The sequence below is a fragment of the Scatophagus argus genome, chromosome 9 (assembly GCF_020382885.2).
Source record: "Scatophagus argus isolate fScaArg1 chromosome 9, fScaArg1.pri, whole genome shotgun sequence".
Classification (NCBI taxonomy): domain Eukaryota; kingdom Metazoa; phylum Chordata; class Actinopteri; family Scatophagidae; genus Scatophagus; species Scatophagus argus.
Genome location: NC_058501.1, coordinates 25593592 through 25607289, shown reverse-complemented (window position 1 = coordinate 25607289; position 13698 = coordinate 25593592). Strand labels below are relative to the sequence as shown.

Sequence of the window (13698 nt, the reverse complement as noted above, 5' to 3'; positions counted from 1 at the left end):
GACCTGCTCCATTTTGTGCACAGCATTTATATTTTTATTACAGACTACTGTGTGTGTGTGTTCCTTTTTGCAGGGTGCACCTGGAGGATCGGGAGCTCGCGGACTCCCGGGCAGCCCCGGTGCACCTGGTGCACAGGTGAGTGATCAGACAGTGAAAGCCAACTGGTTCACCTCACTCTGATGTTATGTCTCCTCCTCATCCCACAAATGATATCTTCATACACAAATAGATTAAAACAAGATACATGCATGGAAAATGAAAGAAGAAGATCTTAATGAGTGTAAGCAGAATATTGGGATGTACCTTCATGGTACTCAATTCACACAAGACAGGACAGACAAAAAAGATAAAAACTTGAGCCCTGCTAAGCCCCGCCCCTTCATCATTAGCTGTGGGAGTTAGCATGGAGCCCACGCTGTCGCTAATTGCAATCCCTGTAGACATATTTCAGTTTGGAAAAAGCTATCTGCTCAAAGGTTTGGTTGAAATAGACCTTTAATTCTCCACGGCAGTTATTTTCTGCTTCCTGTGTGTAATTTCAGCACCTTCCGTGTCTTGCCTTAATTCGGTCACTTAGCGTTCCTCATGCCTGAACAACAAGATGTTTCCTCTGAGAAAATGCTTTCATTATAGATCCAGCATATTCCCGACTAGTGGTCATTCCAGTGAAGAAGACAAGCAGAGCAGTGGTGATGAATGTCTGTGTGGGACTCACATACTGACATGACAGAAGTCACAGTAAATAAGAGACTGTTCATCTGTGAGTGTGACGGTTGTGTGGGCTTTGATTCCTGCCACTACGCTAAGTGCACTGCAGATGTTCACTGCAGATTCACTCCTCCTGGACGACACTGATGCAGTCGGAGCTGTTGAACAATTCATTTCAGAGTTCTTCAGGTTGATGGAGGGCCTGAGGACAGAGGATGCTGCATGCTGTATAGATCATAAAGCACCCTGAAGCTCTAAAACTGAGTTAACTTACACATTTGATCAACTCCAAGGCAAAACACACACCATTGTTATGCACGCTGAAAAGTGAATTTTTATTTGAATCTAAATTTAAAGGTCTGTTCTTTCTGTTGTGGTTTTGGTGCAGTACTCACGCTGACCTGAGGCGATGACTAAAGCTCTAACTTTTGGCTTCAGGTTCTCTTGTTAACATCCGTCCAGTCCTTAAAACTCCCACAGACCGTCAGGACTTTACCCTCATTGTCTTTGCCTCAGTTCACACCCGATGTGATGAAGTACAGAGCCAAGAGAAACAATGTAAATGTCCACATACAGACCGCACTGTGTTTTCACTCAGCGGTTAGCCTTTAGGAGTTAGTGGAATTCCTAATTTACAACAGCTGCACACAGTTGTTCCTCTGCCAGACGGACACATGTGTCTGGGAAACACATTTAATCAACAACAAGGGATCTAAATGGGGATTCATGCACAGAGATGTGCAGTCAGTTGGACCAGAGATCAAGTGGCGTTCTTGCCTTTGGACTTTGCACATGCGGATGTGGTGACTGACTTGGCTGATGGACAGGCTTCCATAGAAATTCAGTGGAACTCTTCAGGAAAAGTGAAACCATGTGCCTCTGTGGGGATCTTGTATATGGAGAAAAGGAAAACACCCAACAATTACAATCTAGTTCTGTTTTAAGTTATCCAGTTCTCCTGTGGTAAGATCATTTCTCTCCCCTGAGTCATTTAGAGGCATTTAGTATATTGCATCTGTGAAACTATCATCCTTTTTTTGCTGCAAAAACGACAGCAACAATCAGCAGGATTCCAGCTGGCTCCCCATCTCTCTTGGCACATGCAGGTTACCGTAGAACAGCTAACGTGCGTGTGCTGCACTTGGTGTAAGGTAGTAACACGTGTTGTGACGGCATATCAGACCAATAAACCCAGAGAATGAAAATTATGCTGCCGGTACTCTACACATGTCATATATGACAAGGCAGTCCCTCAGTGCATCAAGAGGCAGGCGGGAGGATGAGCAGCTGTTTTTTCCTGTATTTATTTGGTTGGGGTGGGGAGATGTGATGGAGGTGGGAGGTGGTGATCCCCATCAGGTAACCAAGTGTCTCTGCAGGGACGCCAAGGGCAAAATGGCGCACGTGGACCAAAAGGAGTCTCTGGTTTTCCTGGACGCCAGGTCAGTACATCATCTCGACATGCTCCTGCTGAAGGCTCATTGTGGTTTTTAATGTTTTATACTGACCAACATGAGGAATGATCACTGCAACCAAAAACCTTGAGTGTTAGCTTTGTGCTTCTGGTGAGAGACTGAATCAGGCCAACCTTTCTGCTGCAAAACTCACTTTACTGCAGTGCGCTCATTGTTACGATCCAGCTGAAAGGTACAATGCGATCGTATCGTAGCCCTATTCAACAATATATAAAAAATCAATTTCTTTGTATTTTTAGATCAAAATCTGATCATGTTTTGTTCCTGAAAAACAAAATGTGAATTGATTTCATGGGGTGTCAGGGACCAAATCCAGCAAGAAAACCAAACTGGCCTCCGTCTGTTGTTGGATGCTGTGTTGGGTCCTGCTTGGCCTGAGGTCAGACTGTTAGGAGTCGCCTAACTGGATGTCCAGGTGCATGATGAGGGGGCGACACACACATTCAGTTCCAGTGCTATTGGCTAATGTAACCACGGGTCAATATCTGTGACAAGTCCCTCCTCAGCTTACCGTTTTTACAGGACATGTGAATATGTGGAGCCAAACAGCAGCCCCCCTCCTGTTCCAAGTGGACTTAAAGAAAAAAGAAACTACAGGTGACAGGCAGGAGAGGTGGGCCGCATCACCACATGCTGTGATGTACCATCAGTGTGCTGAGAGCTGATAGGCCCAGGAATGAGTCACACTGACGTACAGATCAGACTGAATGTGAGGTGGACCCAGTCAGACCCAACACAGTGTTTTTGTGTTGTGTGGGATTAGGAAATGTTCCATTTACAGGAACAACAAAATAAGTACACACATCGTTTGGTGGTCTGCGGAGAAGAAAATCACATCAATCAAGCAGCAGTTGATTCATTTCAGGAGGAGAGATGATTATTTTTTATTTCATCACTCCATTGATCGGATTTCTTTAACTGTTCGCCTTTTTGCTGTTAATCTCGCGGTGTCCTTATTCACTGGCCTTCCTGCTCTGACTCTGTTGGCTGTCCTGCAGGGTGAACCAGGACCAGCTGGAGACCCAGGAGCAGCCGGACGTCGGGGCGCTAATGGGCAGAAGGTCTGTGTGACATTTCCTGTGCCTGATCACTGACTCAGCACACACACACACCACATTCAGGCAGCACCATGGATCCATTAGTCAGAGTCAGAATCACAAATATTTTATTGATCCCTGGGGATATTGGAGGAAAACTGTGGAAAAGCTGGATACAGCGTTCAGTACTGTGAACGCTGCACATGAAGCCAAAAAGCTTGACTTTACGTGGCTCTTCTGCGTATCTTCCGCACAGTGCAGCCCCTGGAGTATGTGCACAAGTGGAGTATGTGCTCACTGTCTTAGTCTACTGTGTTAGGATGCTAACATTAGCTCACTGCAGCTGAGGCTGATGTCATCAGTTCTGCAGGTATTTGGTAAAATGTTGACCTGACGATGGATTACATTGTTTGTTGATGTTGCTGAAGGGCCAACCAGGAGATCCTGGTGTTAAAGGAGCTCGAGGATCACAGGGACCACGAGGAATGCCGGTAAGGAGCTGAACATCAGCTGTAAACTCTGTAACTGTAAACCCTATATGTGTAGCTCAGTCAGTGACTCAGACTGTCTGTCTGTGCTCGGTTTCAGGGTCAGGATGGAAAAGACGGTTATGGACCTCTTGGACCTGCAGGTGCCAAGGTAGCCCTGAAACAAAGAGAAATGTTTTCAGCCAAATGTAACTCAGATTTCCACAGAATTTCCTGAAATTCTTGAAATCAAATCAGCCTGAAGTTTGTCCCCATCCACTCATGTTGTGAGAATATGAGTTTACTGGCTGATGAGGATAAACAGCAGGTGGAGCCACAACATGAAAACCACTGACAGGTGAAGTGAATGGTTGCCTTGTGCAGAAAGCTGACACCTGAGAACGGATACCTGGTTAAAATTCTATGTGCTACAACAAGTAGGCAATCAAAAGGAAGAGAACCTAAACCTTTGTACCTTTGTATATAGACTGAGATATTTTAAGTTGTGTTCATAATGCGTTGCATTACAGATAACAGGAGACTAGAAAACCAGCTGACCCAGAGTCAGATTATTACTTTTTACTTACTTTGTCCTTACAGGGAGATCCTGGTTTTCCTGGTTATCCTGGTTTACTTGTGAGTCCACCCATTTTCTAAGAATTGGCATCTAAATAATAACTTCCCCATCCTATGCTGGAGTCCAAACTGTTAAGGCATGAATTTTCATTGTGTTTAGGGTGAAGATGGCCAACAGGGAACCAAAGGATATCCAGGACGCAAAGGGAACCGAGGTCGAGGGGTTAGTGGCAACTTAGCTGTGATTTTTAAAATGTCTCGCTGATTATGCTTCATCAGTGACTTTTACTTCTGCTCTTAATGATCCAGGGGAGCTCAGGTGCGTCAGGAGAATCAGGTGTGACTGGAAACCCAGGATATCCAGGACACAGAGTGAGAGGACATTAACTCTCTGAGCAGCAGGAGACATCAGTGATTCCTGATTTATTAGCTACTTTTATGTCTGGCCTGAAATCAATGAAATCATTTTGATATGATTAAAAATAAGTTCACTGATATCTCTGTTGTCCCTTGCACCCAGGGTCCCAGAGGTCCTCCTGGATACAGAAAAATGACTGTAAGTCCATCCTAAATTCACCTCACCTGCCAACATTGATAGCACAATGTGTAAGATATGGTTGGAATTTAGTTTAAAACACTTAAAAAATTAACTAGCATCACCAACAGACTGTGAAGGAACAACAGTGTTGATGTCATGTCAGAGACATCTGCATCGTGTAGCAGACATACCTGCTGACGTTAGCATGCTAACCAGCTAGCGGCAGCCGTCCTGTCTGTAATACCAAAATCTGTGATAGCACAAGTTTCACAAGCTCATTTACAATACAGTCTTAAACAAAGAACGAAAGAAAATATTCTTCCACCTGTTTTCCTTACTAAACAGAACAACCCAACCTCCGTAACTCATTGTAAAACACACTTCATTTCAGACGAGACAGAAATGAAATGAAAGTCACCCAAACTGTTGTGGTTTGTCTTTGCACGATCCTCTCTGATTTGGTCCAAATAAATTCTCAGTTCAGAGTAAAATGTGAAAATATTCCTGCTCGTCTGCCGGTCGTTTTGTCCCGCCGCTGATGTCCGACTGTCTCCTGTCTCTGCCTGCCGGGTCGTCTGAGCTGCCGTAAAGCTGCTGTACCTTCAGATTCTGGCTATATTTTTGCACATTTCCTCTTCAGGAGAGATATATTTCTACTCAGCATGTTTTCTGCTTTGTCAGGAGTGTCAGTTGATCACCTTCATCAGAGACAACTGTGGTAAGTGTTGAGTGGTGACTGTTTGTGAACCAGTTGATTTGGTTTTAGGATATCAGGAAATGATGCTCTTTTATTTTTAAGACATGAAACACATTTGTGAATGTTACTTTGATCAGTTTCTGACATGCTGCAGTGACTCTACTTCAGCTCTTTATTTTTCTCCTCCACACAGCATGTTCCAAAGGTATGTAGATCTCCGTTTGGTCACTCAGAACATTACAGTAAGTACAAAACGATCATTAGGCAAGGATTAACACATTTAACCTTTTTCTGTTGAACGTGTGAAAAGAAAGGTCCACCTATCTAGGATCAAGTGATAGGAATGTGTTGAGAAATGACTGCTAGTTTCTGTTATTTACTTACAGCATACTGTGCAGAGGTCAGTGATACAAGAGTGATATTTCATAATTATTTGATTGAAGCTGTTGATCATATATGGTGAGTTAAACTGCAGAGGAGTCTTTCATCATTGTCTTAAAATTATGTAGGAAGACATCATTTAAGGATTTGGTATGAAGGATTATGAAATGTGGTTGTTGTTATATGTAAATTATGTTTTCCAGTGTTGTAAGAAGAAGGATGTGATGATCTGTTTGCCAGATCACTATTCTGACTCTTTCTGACTAGTCTGTCTAGTTTTTCTTGGCTCCATACAAATCAGGGTCAACTCAACTCCAGAGCCTGAAACACCAGAAGAAGATTAATCGCCACTTCAGCAGTTTATTTACAACAAAAACAGTTTATTCCACATTCATAAACTTACTCAACCAGGCACTCACTCTGTTTCCTTCTCCATTCACAACAGCTCTCTCCCACCCTCAAAGATGATTTGCTAGTTGGGCTTATCAGATCAAAGCTACAACAGGACATGATGTCTTCTCTGTGATCTTACGGATTTGATTTAGTAGAGCTGTTTTCTCCCTGACACTTTGATGAGACGAGGGAAACCACCATTTTGAGCTGGATTTCAGTCTCTCTCTCATGCTTCTTGAATACATTAAAGAGATGGCCAGTGCCCATTAGGGCATCTGTTAACCAGGGAGAATGAGCCAAATTCTGTGTATTTGTTTTACAGCTAGTCTCAACCTTTCCAATATGGCCAATATTTCCTCCAGGTACAGTTACAGTACAGCTATCTGTCATATGTGTGACCACGTTTGTAAAAAGGAGACACTGGAGCTTCAAGGTGAGGTCAGGTGGAAGCACAAAGGTTAATGATTGGCCACAGTTTCATTTATAGTGCTTTCAGACTGAATGATTGAATGTCTGAACACACCTCTTCACTTTTGGGTTGTATTTGTGACGTAGTGTTACTTTATTATTGACTTTTCTCAAAATTAACTTCTTTAGGTCCATCAGAGTGCCCGGCCTTCCCCACCGAGCTGGTGTTTGGTCTGGACATGTCCGAGGACGTGACCCCGGCGGCCTTTGAGAGGCAGCGCTCCGCCCTCCTCTCCCTGCTGGAGGACATCACCATCGCTGAGAGCAACTGTCCAACGGGCGCTCGCGTCGCTGTGGTGGGTTACAGCACATACACCAAGTACCTGATCCGCTTCCAGGACTACCGCCTCAAGAAAGAGCTGATTGAATCTGTGAAGAACATCGCCTTGGAGAGGACGTCCAACCAACTGCAGCTGGGGGCCGCCATGCGCTTCGTGGGTCAGAACGTCTTCAAGCGAGTCCGAGCAGGACTGATGATGAGGAAGGTAGCCGTTTTCTTCTCTGGTGGGCGGCCACAAGACACTTCTAACATTGTTACCGCCGTGATGGAGTACCGGGCCCTGAACATCGTCCCGGCAGTCGTCTCTCTGCGTACCGCTCCAGTTGTTAATCGAGCATTGGAGGTAACAGTTCAACATCGACAGTTCAGAATGGGACGCATTTTTGTTTGCTTTTGGTCTCAGGGGAACCACATTCAGTCATGTCACTTCACTCCTTCAACGTGTTGACCCAAACTAATTGGACACTTCAAACTGACCCATAATGTGTCATTCAAGCACTGATTGATGCTAATAATAAGACTACTTTACCTTGCAGACTTGTTCATTGAACTTTGATTAATCAGATTGTCTGTATTGAGTTGCTTGACCAAAATAGGTGATTGTTCTGGTTGAGTAGTTTTCCACTATGACCCAGCACATGGGATAAAATGAGCAATCACTGTGCTCAACACCTTTAATTCCTGATAGCCCACTACGGCCTGGTCAGGCAGTTAATGGTCTGAGATCATGTACTCGGGTCCTGCTCTAAGTTTCTCAGGTTTTGTGTTGTGTATGCGAGAAGAACACATGTTGAGTCAAAGCTTGGTACTCACAGCTGATATGTTTTGGACTGTTTCAAATCCTTGTACTCCTGATCTTTCACATGTCCCCCCCTTCCATTTGCATTGATGCCAAAGGGGAGGGATGTTCTGGGAACTTGTTTGGCCTTGAAACACAAATGAATTCTAACTATCTTGGCGATGAATGAGATTCTCATTTTTTTATGGTTTTCCGTAGCTGCATGTCTTCTTAACAACACTCAGCCAAGGCAACAAGAAATGATGATGGCTGGTGTTTCATTTCAGGTCGACGACTCGGGAAACTCCATCTTCACAGTGCTGGGCAGGGACATGGCTGCGGACTTGAGGAAGGTCAGGAACTGTGCCATCTGTTACGGTAAGCACTGAGCCTTCTGCTTAATGCTTAATATAAACTAACAATTCAATTCAGTTTACTTATATGGCTCCAATTCAAGTTATCTCATGACACTTTCCAATCAGAGCAGGTCGAGACCAAACTCTTTAATTAAACTGTAATATAGAGAACCCAACATTCCCTCTTGAGCAGCACTTGGCCACAGTGGAGAGGAAACACTGACTTTTAGAGGACAGACCCCAACTCAATGTGGGTGGCCATCTGCCTTGGCTGAGAGAGAGGGAGAGGGAGAGAGAGAAAGAGAAAGAGAAAGAGGGAGAGAGGGAGGGGGAGGGAGAGAAGGAGCACAGAAGCAGACACCCCACAATACCAAAAACATGCACATTAGGTTAATTGGCTGCTCTACATTGCCCCCTAGGTGTGAGTGTGAGAGTGTGTGGTTGTCTGTCTTTGTGTGTTGGCCCTGCGATTGACTGGCGACCAGTCCAGGGTGAACCCCGCCTCTCCTGCGACCCTGACGGATAAGCAGTATAGAAAATGGATGGATGGATGGACTTCTGATTAAAGTGTGAGATTTAATTGAAAAGAAGCCATTGTTATCCCCATATTCAAGATATTGTACCTCATCAAGTTTGTGACACACTTGGCCCGATCCCGCCGGGACCGCGCTCGCCTTCCTGAATGTAAATGCTGGTATTGTGGCTTGGATGGCACATAACAATGGCTCCAGAACGTCTACAGGTCCATCTACAGAACTGTTGGCTTCTCAGTGATTATGTTGTGTTCCATTCACCTGAAGAGTTGAAAGCTGGGCCTGGGAAAGGGAATTCCAATTGAAAACTTCCACTGGGAACTCGCTGATTCCAACTTCTCAGTTCAAATGGAAAGTACTGTTTTGTACTGTGTTGTTTCTTCAGATCCCTGCAAACGTTTGGAGCAGTGCGCCTTCATCCAGGACGTCCCAAAGCCTCAGGAGGTTGACGTGGACCTGGTCATGGTGGTGGACAGCTCCAGGGAGGTGCAGACTGATGAGTACGCAGGTGTCCAGCAGCTGCTGGGCTCTGTGGTGGAACAACTGGCCGTGAGCCCACAGCCCCGCAGGGCCGGCAACCAGGCCCGGGTGGCCGTAGTCCAGCAGGGCGGCACCCAGGGTACCAAGCTGGAGTTTGGCCTGCAGAACTACCAGTCCCACGACCCGATGAAGACGCACCTGATCCAGAACATGCGGCAGCAGGGCGGCTCCTCGGCGCTGGGACAGACGCTGGAGTTCGGTCTGAGGGAGGTGCTCCTGAAGGCCAGCCAGCCCCGCAGGAAGAGGGTGCTGCTGTCTGTGGTGGGCACCCAGACGGCCTACGAGGACCGAGCCAAGCTGCACTACATCTCCCAGAAGGCCAAGTGTGAGGGGGTGGCGCTGTTTGTGGTGACGGTCGGCGATCGCTACAACCGGACGCAGGTGGAGGAGCTGGCCAGTCTGCCCGTGCAGCAGCACCTGATCCACGTGGGCAGACTGAAGGCCGACGAGCAGGGCTACGCCCAGCGCTTCTTCAGGGTCTTCCTCACTGCCTTCAACAGTAAGATCAGACTCTACGCCGTGTTAGATTGACAGTCTGCCATCTGCAGATCTCATCCTGTTCAGTTCACGAGCAGCGAGAAAGACGAACGTTTTGTCCTGTGCTTATTTCAGAGGGAATGAACACGTACCCTCCTAATTCACTGAAGCAGACCTGCAGCCAGCTGACAGACCCAGGCCAAGCACCATTGTTCAGAGACAGGTAACTCAGCCTTTTTAAATGTTTGCACACAACTGAAAACAGAACAAGTCAAGCATAATAACGAAACATCTTTCAGGAGCCTTGAGAGGCAAATGGGAGCCAAAGTTGTTGTTGTTGCTGAGTTTAGAACGTGATTTAACCAAAACATTTAGCCAGATGGAAAAAATGCTGAATTATTTTTCAGTATTTGTTGTTGTTGTTGTTGTAATACATTACATTTTCTTGATTTAGCTGTTCGGTTACATACACTGAGTAATATTGGTATCTTTTTGACCAGAAGACTGTCAAGTCAGTTTTCAAGATACCGAGTCACAGAAATATCAGAATCTTCCCAAAAATCTTGAAATGTAATTGTAGACTAATGACACATCAGATTTTTGTGGATGTGACCTTCATGTCCTAAACCAGCCGTCTGGTTTGTCACAGGGTTTCAGGGGATCCTCAGCAAGAAAAGGAGGGCAATTTATTTTCACTTTAATTCAATCCACAATGACAGGATGAATGTATGACTATTTTGGTCATGAGTTTTATCACATGGGGCGCGGTGGAACGAAAACGTGTGAAATGGGGGTCTAATTTGTGTTGGTTTTCGGGGCTCTTGAAGTGTTCCAAACACTGTGCACGGAGACATGATGTCCATTTATTCTGTCGTCACATCAAAAAGTGGACACACGAATGGTTCAGGTCTGCTGGTAGGTTGTCATGTACATAGATCTCAGATCTCAGTGTTTGAGTTGGTGATTATGTTAACCGACTGACCAATCATTTTTATCTTTTGTAAAACAAAAGTCTCTGCAGGTTAATTTTGGCTACCAGGAAGGAAGGACGGAAAGAAGTCAGTGTAAAAACAGATGAAAAATACAAAACTCTTGATATTCTTTGGAAAGTATTAAAGAAGGATATATTGATTGATTAACCATTTAGCCACCAGCTGAGGTGCCACCTTAACCATCAGACACGATCATCCCACTGGAGTCACCTGGTGAATGTGAGGCCATTGTTCCCTCTTCCAGCTCTCTTCAGATGCTAAATGCTCCACCACAGGAAGCAGAGACTGGAAAGGGCTTGGTTTTTGGAGCTAAAGTGAACGGGATGTGGGGAAGTCCTGTCACAGCACTGGTTACTGTTCTGTTGTTATTGTTGGTCAGGTTTTGTTCTTTGTCACTTATGTGGGAAGGTGGAGAAGCCCTACTGTAAGTGATGAATGAACAGCTGAAATAGCAACACATTCACAGGTCAGTGGTTTAAAAGAAGTTCAAACAAACACATTTCAAACTTCAGCTCATCTGGCAGGGCAGGGAGGGCCCTTCAGAGAAACGCTTTGGAATAAAAGCACCCCCACGTCGTTGTGATTCTGTCTGTGGAAGATCTTAACCAAGAAAAAAAACCCGTCAGGTTATCACCAGAATCTGAGTGAATGACTTGACGTGTTCTGTGCTGTGTGTTGTGACCGCGAGTCAGTGACTTGTGGCTGCTGTGTCCAGTCAGGGGTCTGCCAACCTCCGGGAAGAGGTCTTTCTGGAGCAGACGAGGCCAAAGACCGAGGTCGGACAGCTGGATGTCGTGGACTCTTTGATCAGAGGGGACGCTCAGAGTTCAGTCTCAGCAACTAAACTCAACGGTAGGACACACACACACACACACTCAGAAACACATTTCATGGTTTGTTTTAGGCCAGAGGAGTGGAGCTCGTGCCACGGAAGGAACGTCAAATCAGTTCCAGATCTCTGAGAGCGTTCAAGTTAATGTCTGCTAAAGTCTCTGTAGGGTCTGTAAACTCGGAGGGCTTCTAGTGATTCTTGACCAGCTTTGTCAGACCTCAGGAGGCACGAACAGCCGCTCATGTTGTACAGTGACGCTGCAGTGTGTGTGCTCATGATAGCTTCTGTGTGACCGTCACAGATCCAGACATCCTGCCGAGGCCACAGCTGAGCAGCTCTGCGTCCAAAGGTAAAGAGCAGACCTCCCTGTCGCCGATCTGTCGTTCACTCAGACGAGCTTAGCATGCTGAGTCACATGTTGAGAGGCTGTCAGCTGATGCCTTATTCCCACTGAACAAAGCTGCAGGAGGAAAGCTCTTTGCACAGGTACACAAAGCAGTGCAGCTACTGTTAGTTCCATGAGAAAAGCAGCCTGGTCCTTTACGTGACCCATGAAGATAATCCTGCTGACACCACACACCAGTCACCATTTTGATTATCCAGTTAAAGGACCAGTTCATCTGAAAAGTCATCTGCTCCTGAATTTTCCTGTTTGGGCAGACTCCTGCATTCCCAGCCGACTTTCGTGGGGCAGGTCAGTTCCTGTCTTTAAAAACAGGCCTTCAGAAAGGCTTGGCTCTTATGTGAGATGATAATTCTGGATTGATGCTGACAGAAAAGCCATTACAGGAAATTTGATGCACCGGTTTGATTTACAGCCCATTTTCACAGTCTGCACAGAACACGACAGCCCCGGTCCTTAGAGCCTCGACTCACATCAGGAAAAAGTCCACAAAATAAATGCTTTAACTGTGAGTGTGAGGGAAAGAGATGAGGGACATGCTCAGTGTGACACCTTTCTCTTCATCCAGACGCCTGCTTCCTCAGCCAGGACGCCGGCCGCTGCTCCGACTACGCCGTCAAGTGGTTCTTTGACAGCAATCAGAGGAAATGCTCCCGCTTCTGGTACGGTGGCTGCGAAGGCAACGGCAACCGCTTTGAGACGAGGAAGGACTGTGAGAGACTCTGTCTGACCGAGAGTCTGTGAGGAGGACGAGCTGGTGAAGGAGGCGTCGGCTGAAGAAACGGTTGGAAACACTCATCTGGGGACGAGAACTTTGTGCTGGTCGTTGATTCCACCTCTCACCCGACACACAACAGGAACTTGAGCGTCTCTCAGGATATTCTTTGTTTTAATGATTTTTTATTTCTGATATGTAATACAGTTGAAATGCTGGTCTCTACTTCATTTCTGTAGCAACAAACTCATTTTGTACTGGTTCATTTTTGTACTAAATTGTAATTAAAATCTGTATTTCAGATACCACCAAAGCCCAAGCATTGTCTGTCAGTATGAAACAGATTCACTGTCCACAAAACGACCCTGCAGGGACACTCTGGCAAGGACAAAAACATCTTGACAAAAGCAAAGACACGACTCTTTGTCTCTTCATTCAAACCTGTTCAGCTGTGTATAACTGGTGCGGTGGTTCGCTCTGTCTCCTCACAGCAAGAGGGTTTCAGGTTCGAGTCCTGGTCTGGGTCCTTCTGTGCATGTTCTCCCTGTGCCTGCGTGGGTTTTCTCCGGGTTCTCCGGCTTCCTCCCACATCAGGTTAACTGGCTGCTCTGCTTTGCCCAGAGGCGTGTGTGTGTGTGTGTGTGTGTGTGTGTGCGTGCGTGTGTGAACCTGTCAGCTGAGATGGGCTCCAGTCCCGCCCGCGACCCTGATGGATAAAGCGGTGTTACTGGTGATTCACTGTGCTTGTGTTTGAGGACTGTGCCGTCCGGATCAGTACGTGAAGCTGTGTGTGACCGAAGTAGTCTGCGTCCCACAGCAGAGACGAGCAGTTCTGTCTTTGTGCCACAAGGGGGCGGCATATCATCATCTTCAAATCTGAGCGCAGCCAGGTGTAACTAAGCACTTCATCAAATACTGCACTAAAGTCCAATTTGGAGATACTTGAACTTTACTTGAGTATTTCCATTTTATTGTACGTTATACTTCCACTACATTACATTCCAGAGGGAAACAGTCTAACGCACTTATTAGTCCACCACATCTGTCTGTG

The 13698-nt window shown here is 45.9% G+C and overlaps 1 protein-coding gene across 3 annotated transcripts in view; it reads left to right on the top strand.

Moving 5' to 3' along the window:
• LOC124064239 (collagen alpha-6(VI) chain-like) overlaps nucleotides 1–12955 on the top strand; it is a 33134-nt gene extending 20179 nt beyond the window's left edge. For 2 of the 3 annotated variants that reach the window (XM_046398522.1, XM_046398521.1), the window contains exons 24-41: nucleotides 74–136; nucleotides 2089–2151; nucleotides 3183–3245; nucleotides 3650–3712; nucleotides 3810–3860; nucleotides 4289–4324; nucleotides 4425–4487; nucleotides 4574–4636; nucleotides 4785–4820; nucleotides 5484–5520; nucleotides 5693–5704; nucleotides 6871–7364; nucleotides 8087–8177; nucleotides 9074–9727; nucleotides 9841–9928; nucleotides 11413–11549; nucleotides 11831–11878; nucleotides 12501–12955. In XM_046398522.1, the coding sequence (XP_046254478.1) occupies nucleotides 74–136; nucleotides 2089–2151; nucleotides 3183–3245; nucleotides 3650–3712; nucleotides 3810–3860; nucleotides 4289–4324; nucleotides 4425–4487; nucleotides 4574–4636; nucleotides 4785–4820; nucleotides 5484–5520; nucleotides 5693–5704; nucleotides 6871–7364; nucleotides 8087–8177; nucleotides 9074–9727; nucleotides 9841–9928; nucleotides 11413–11549; nucleotides 11831–11878; nucleotides 12501–12676 (2238 nt within the window). In that variant the 3' untranslated portion in view covers nucleotides 12677–12955. The remainder of the gene's footprint in view (nucleotides 1–73; nucleotides 137–2088; nucleotides 2152–3182; nucleotides 3246–3649; nucleotides 3713–3809; nucleotides 3861–4288; nucleotides 4325–4424; nucleotides 4488–4573; nucleotides 4637–4784; nucleotides 4821–5483; nucleotides 5521–5692; nucleotides 5705–6870; nucleotides 7365–8086; nucleotides 8178–9073; nucleotides 9728–9840; nucleotides 9929–11412; nucleotides 11550–11830; nucleotides 11879–12500) is intronic. The other variant, XM_046398523.1, reaches the window with a different exon arrangement.
• Nucleotides 12956–13698: the final 743 nt, after the last annotated feature.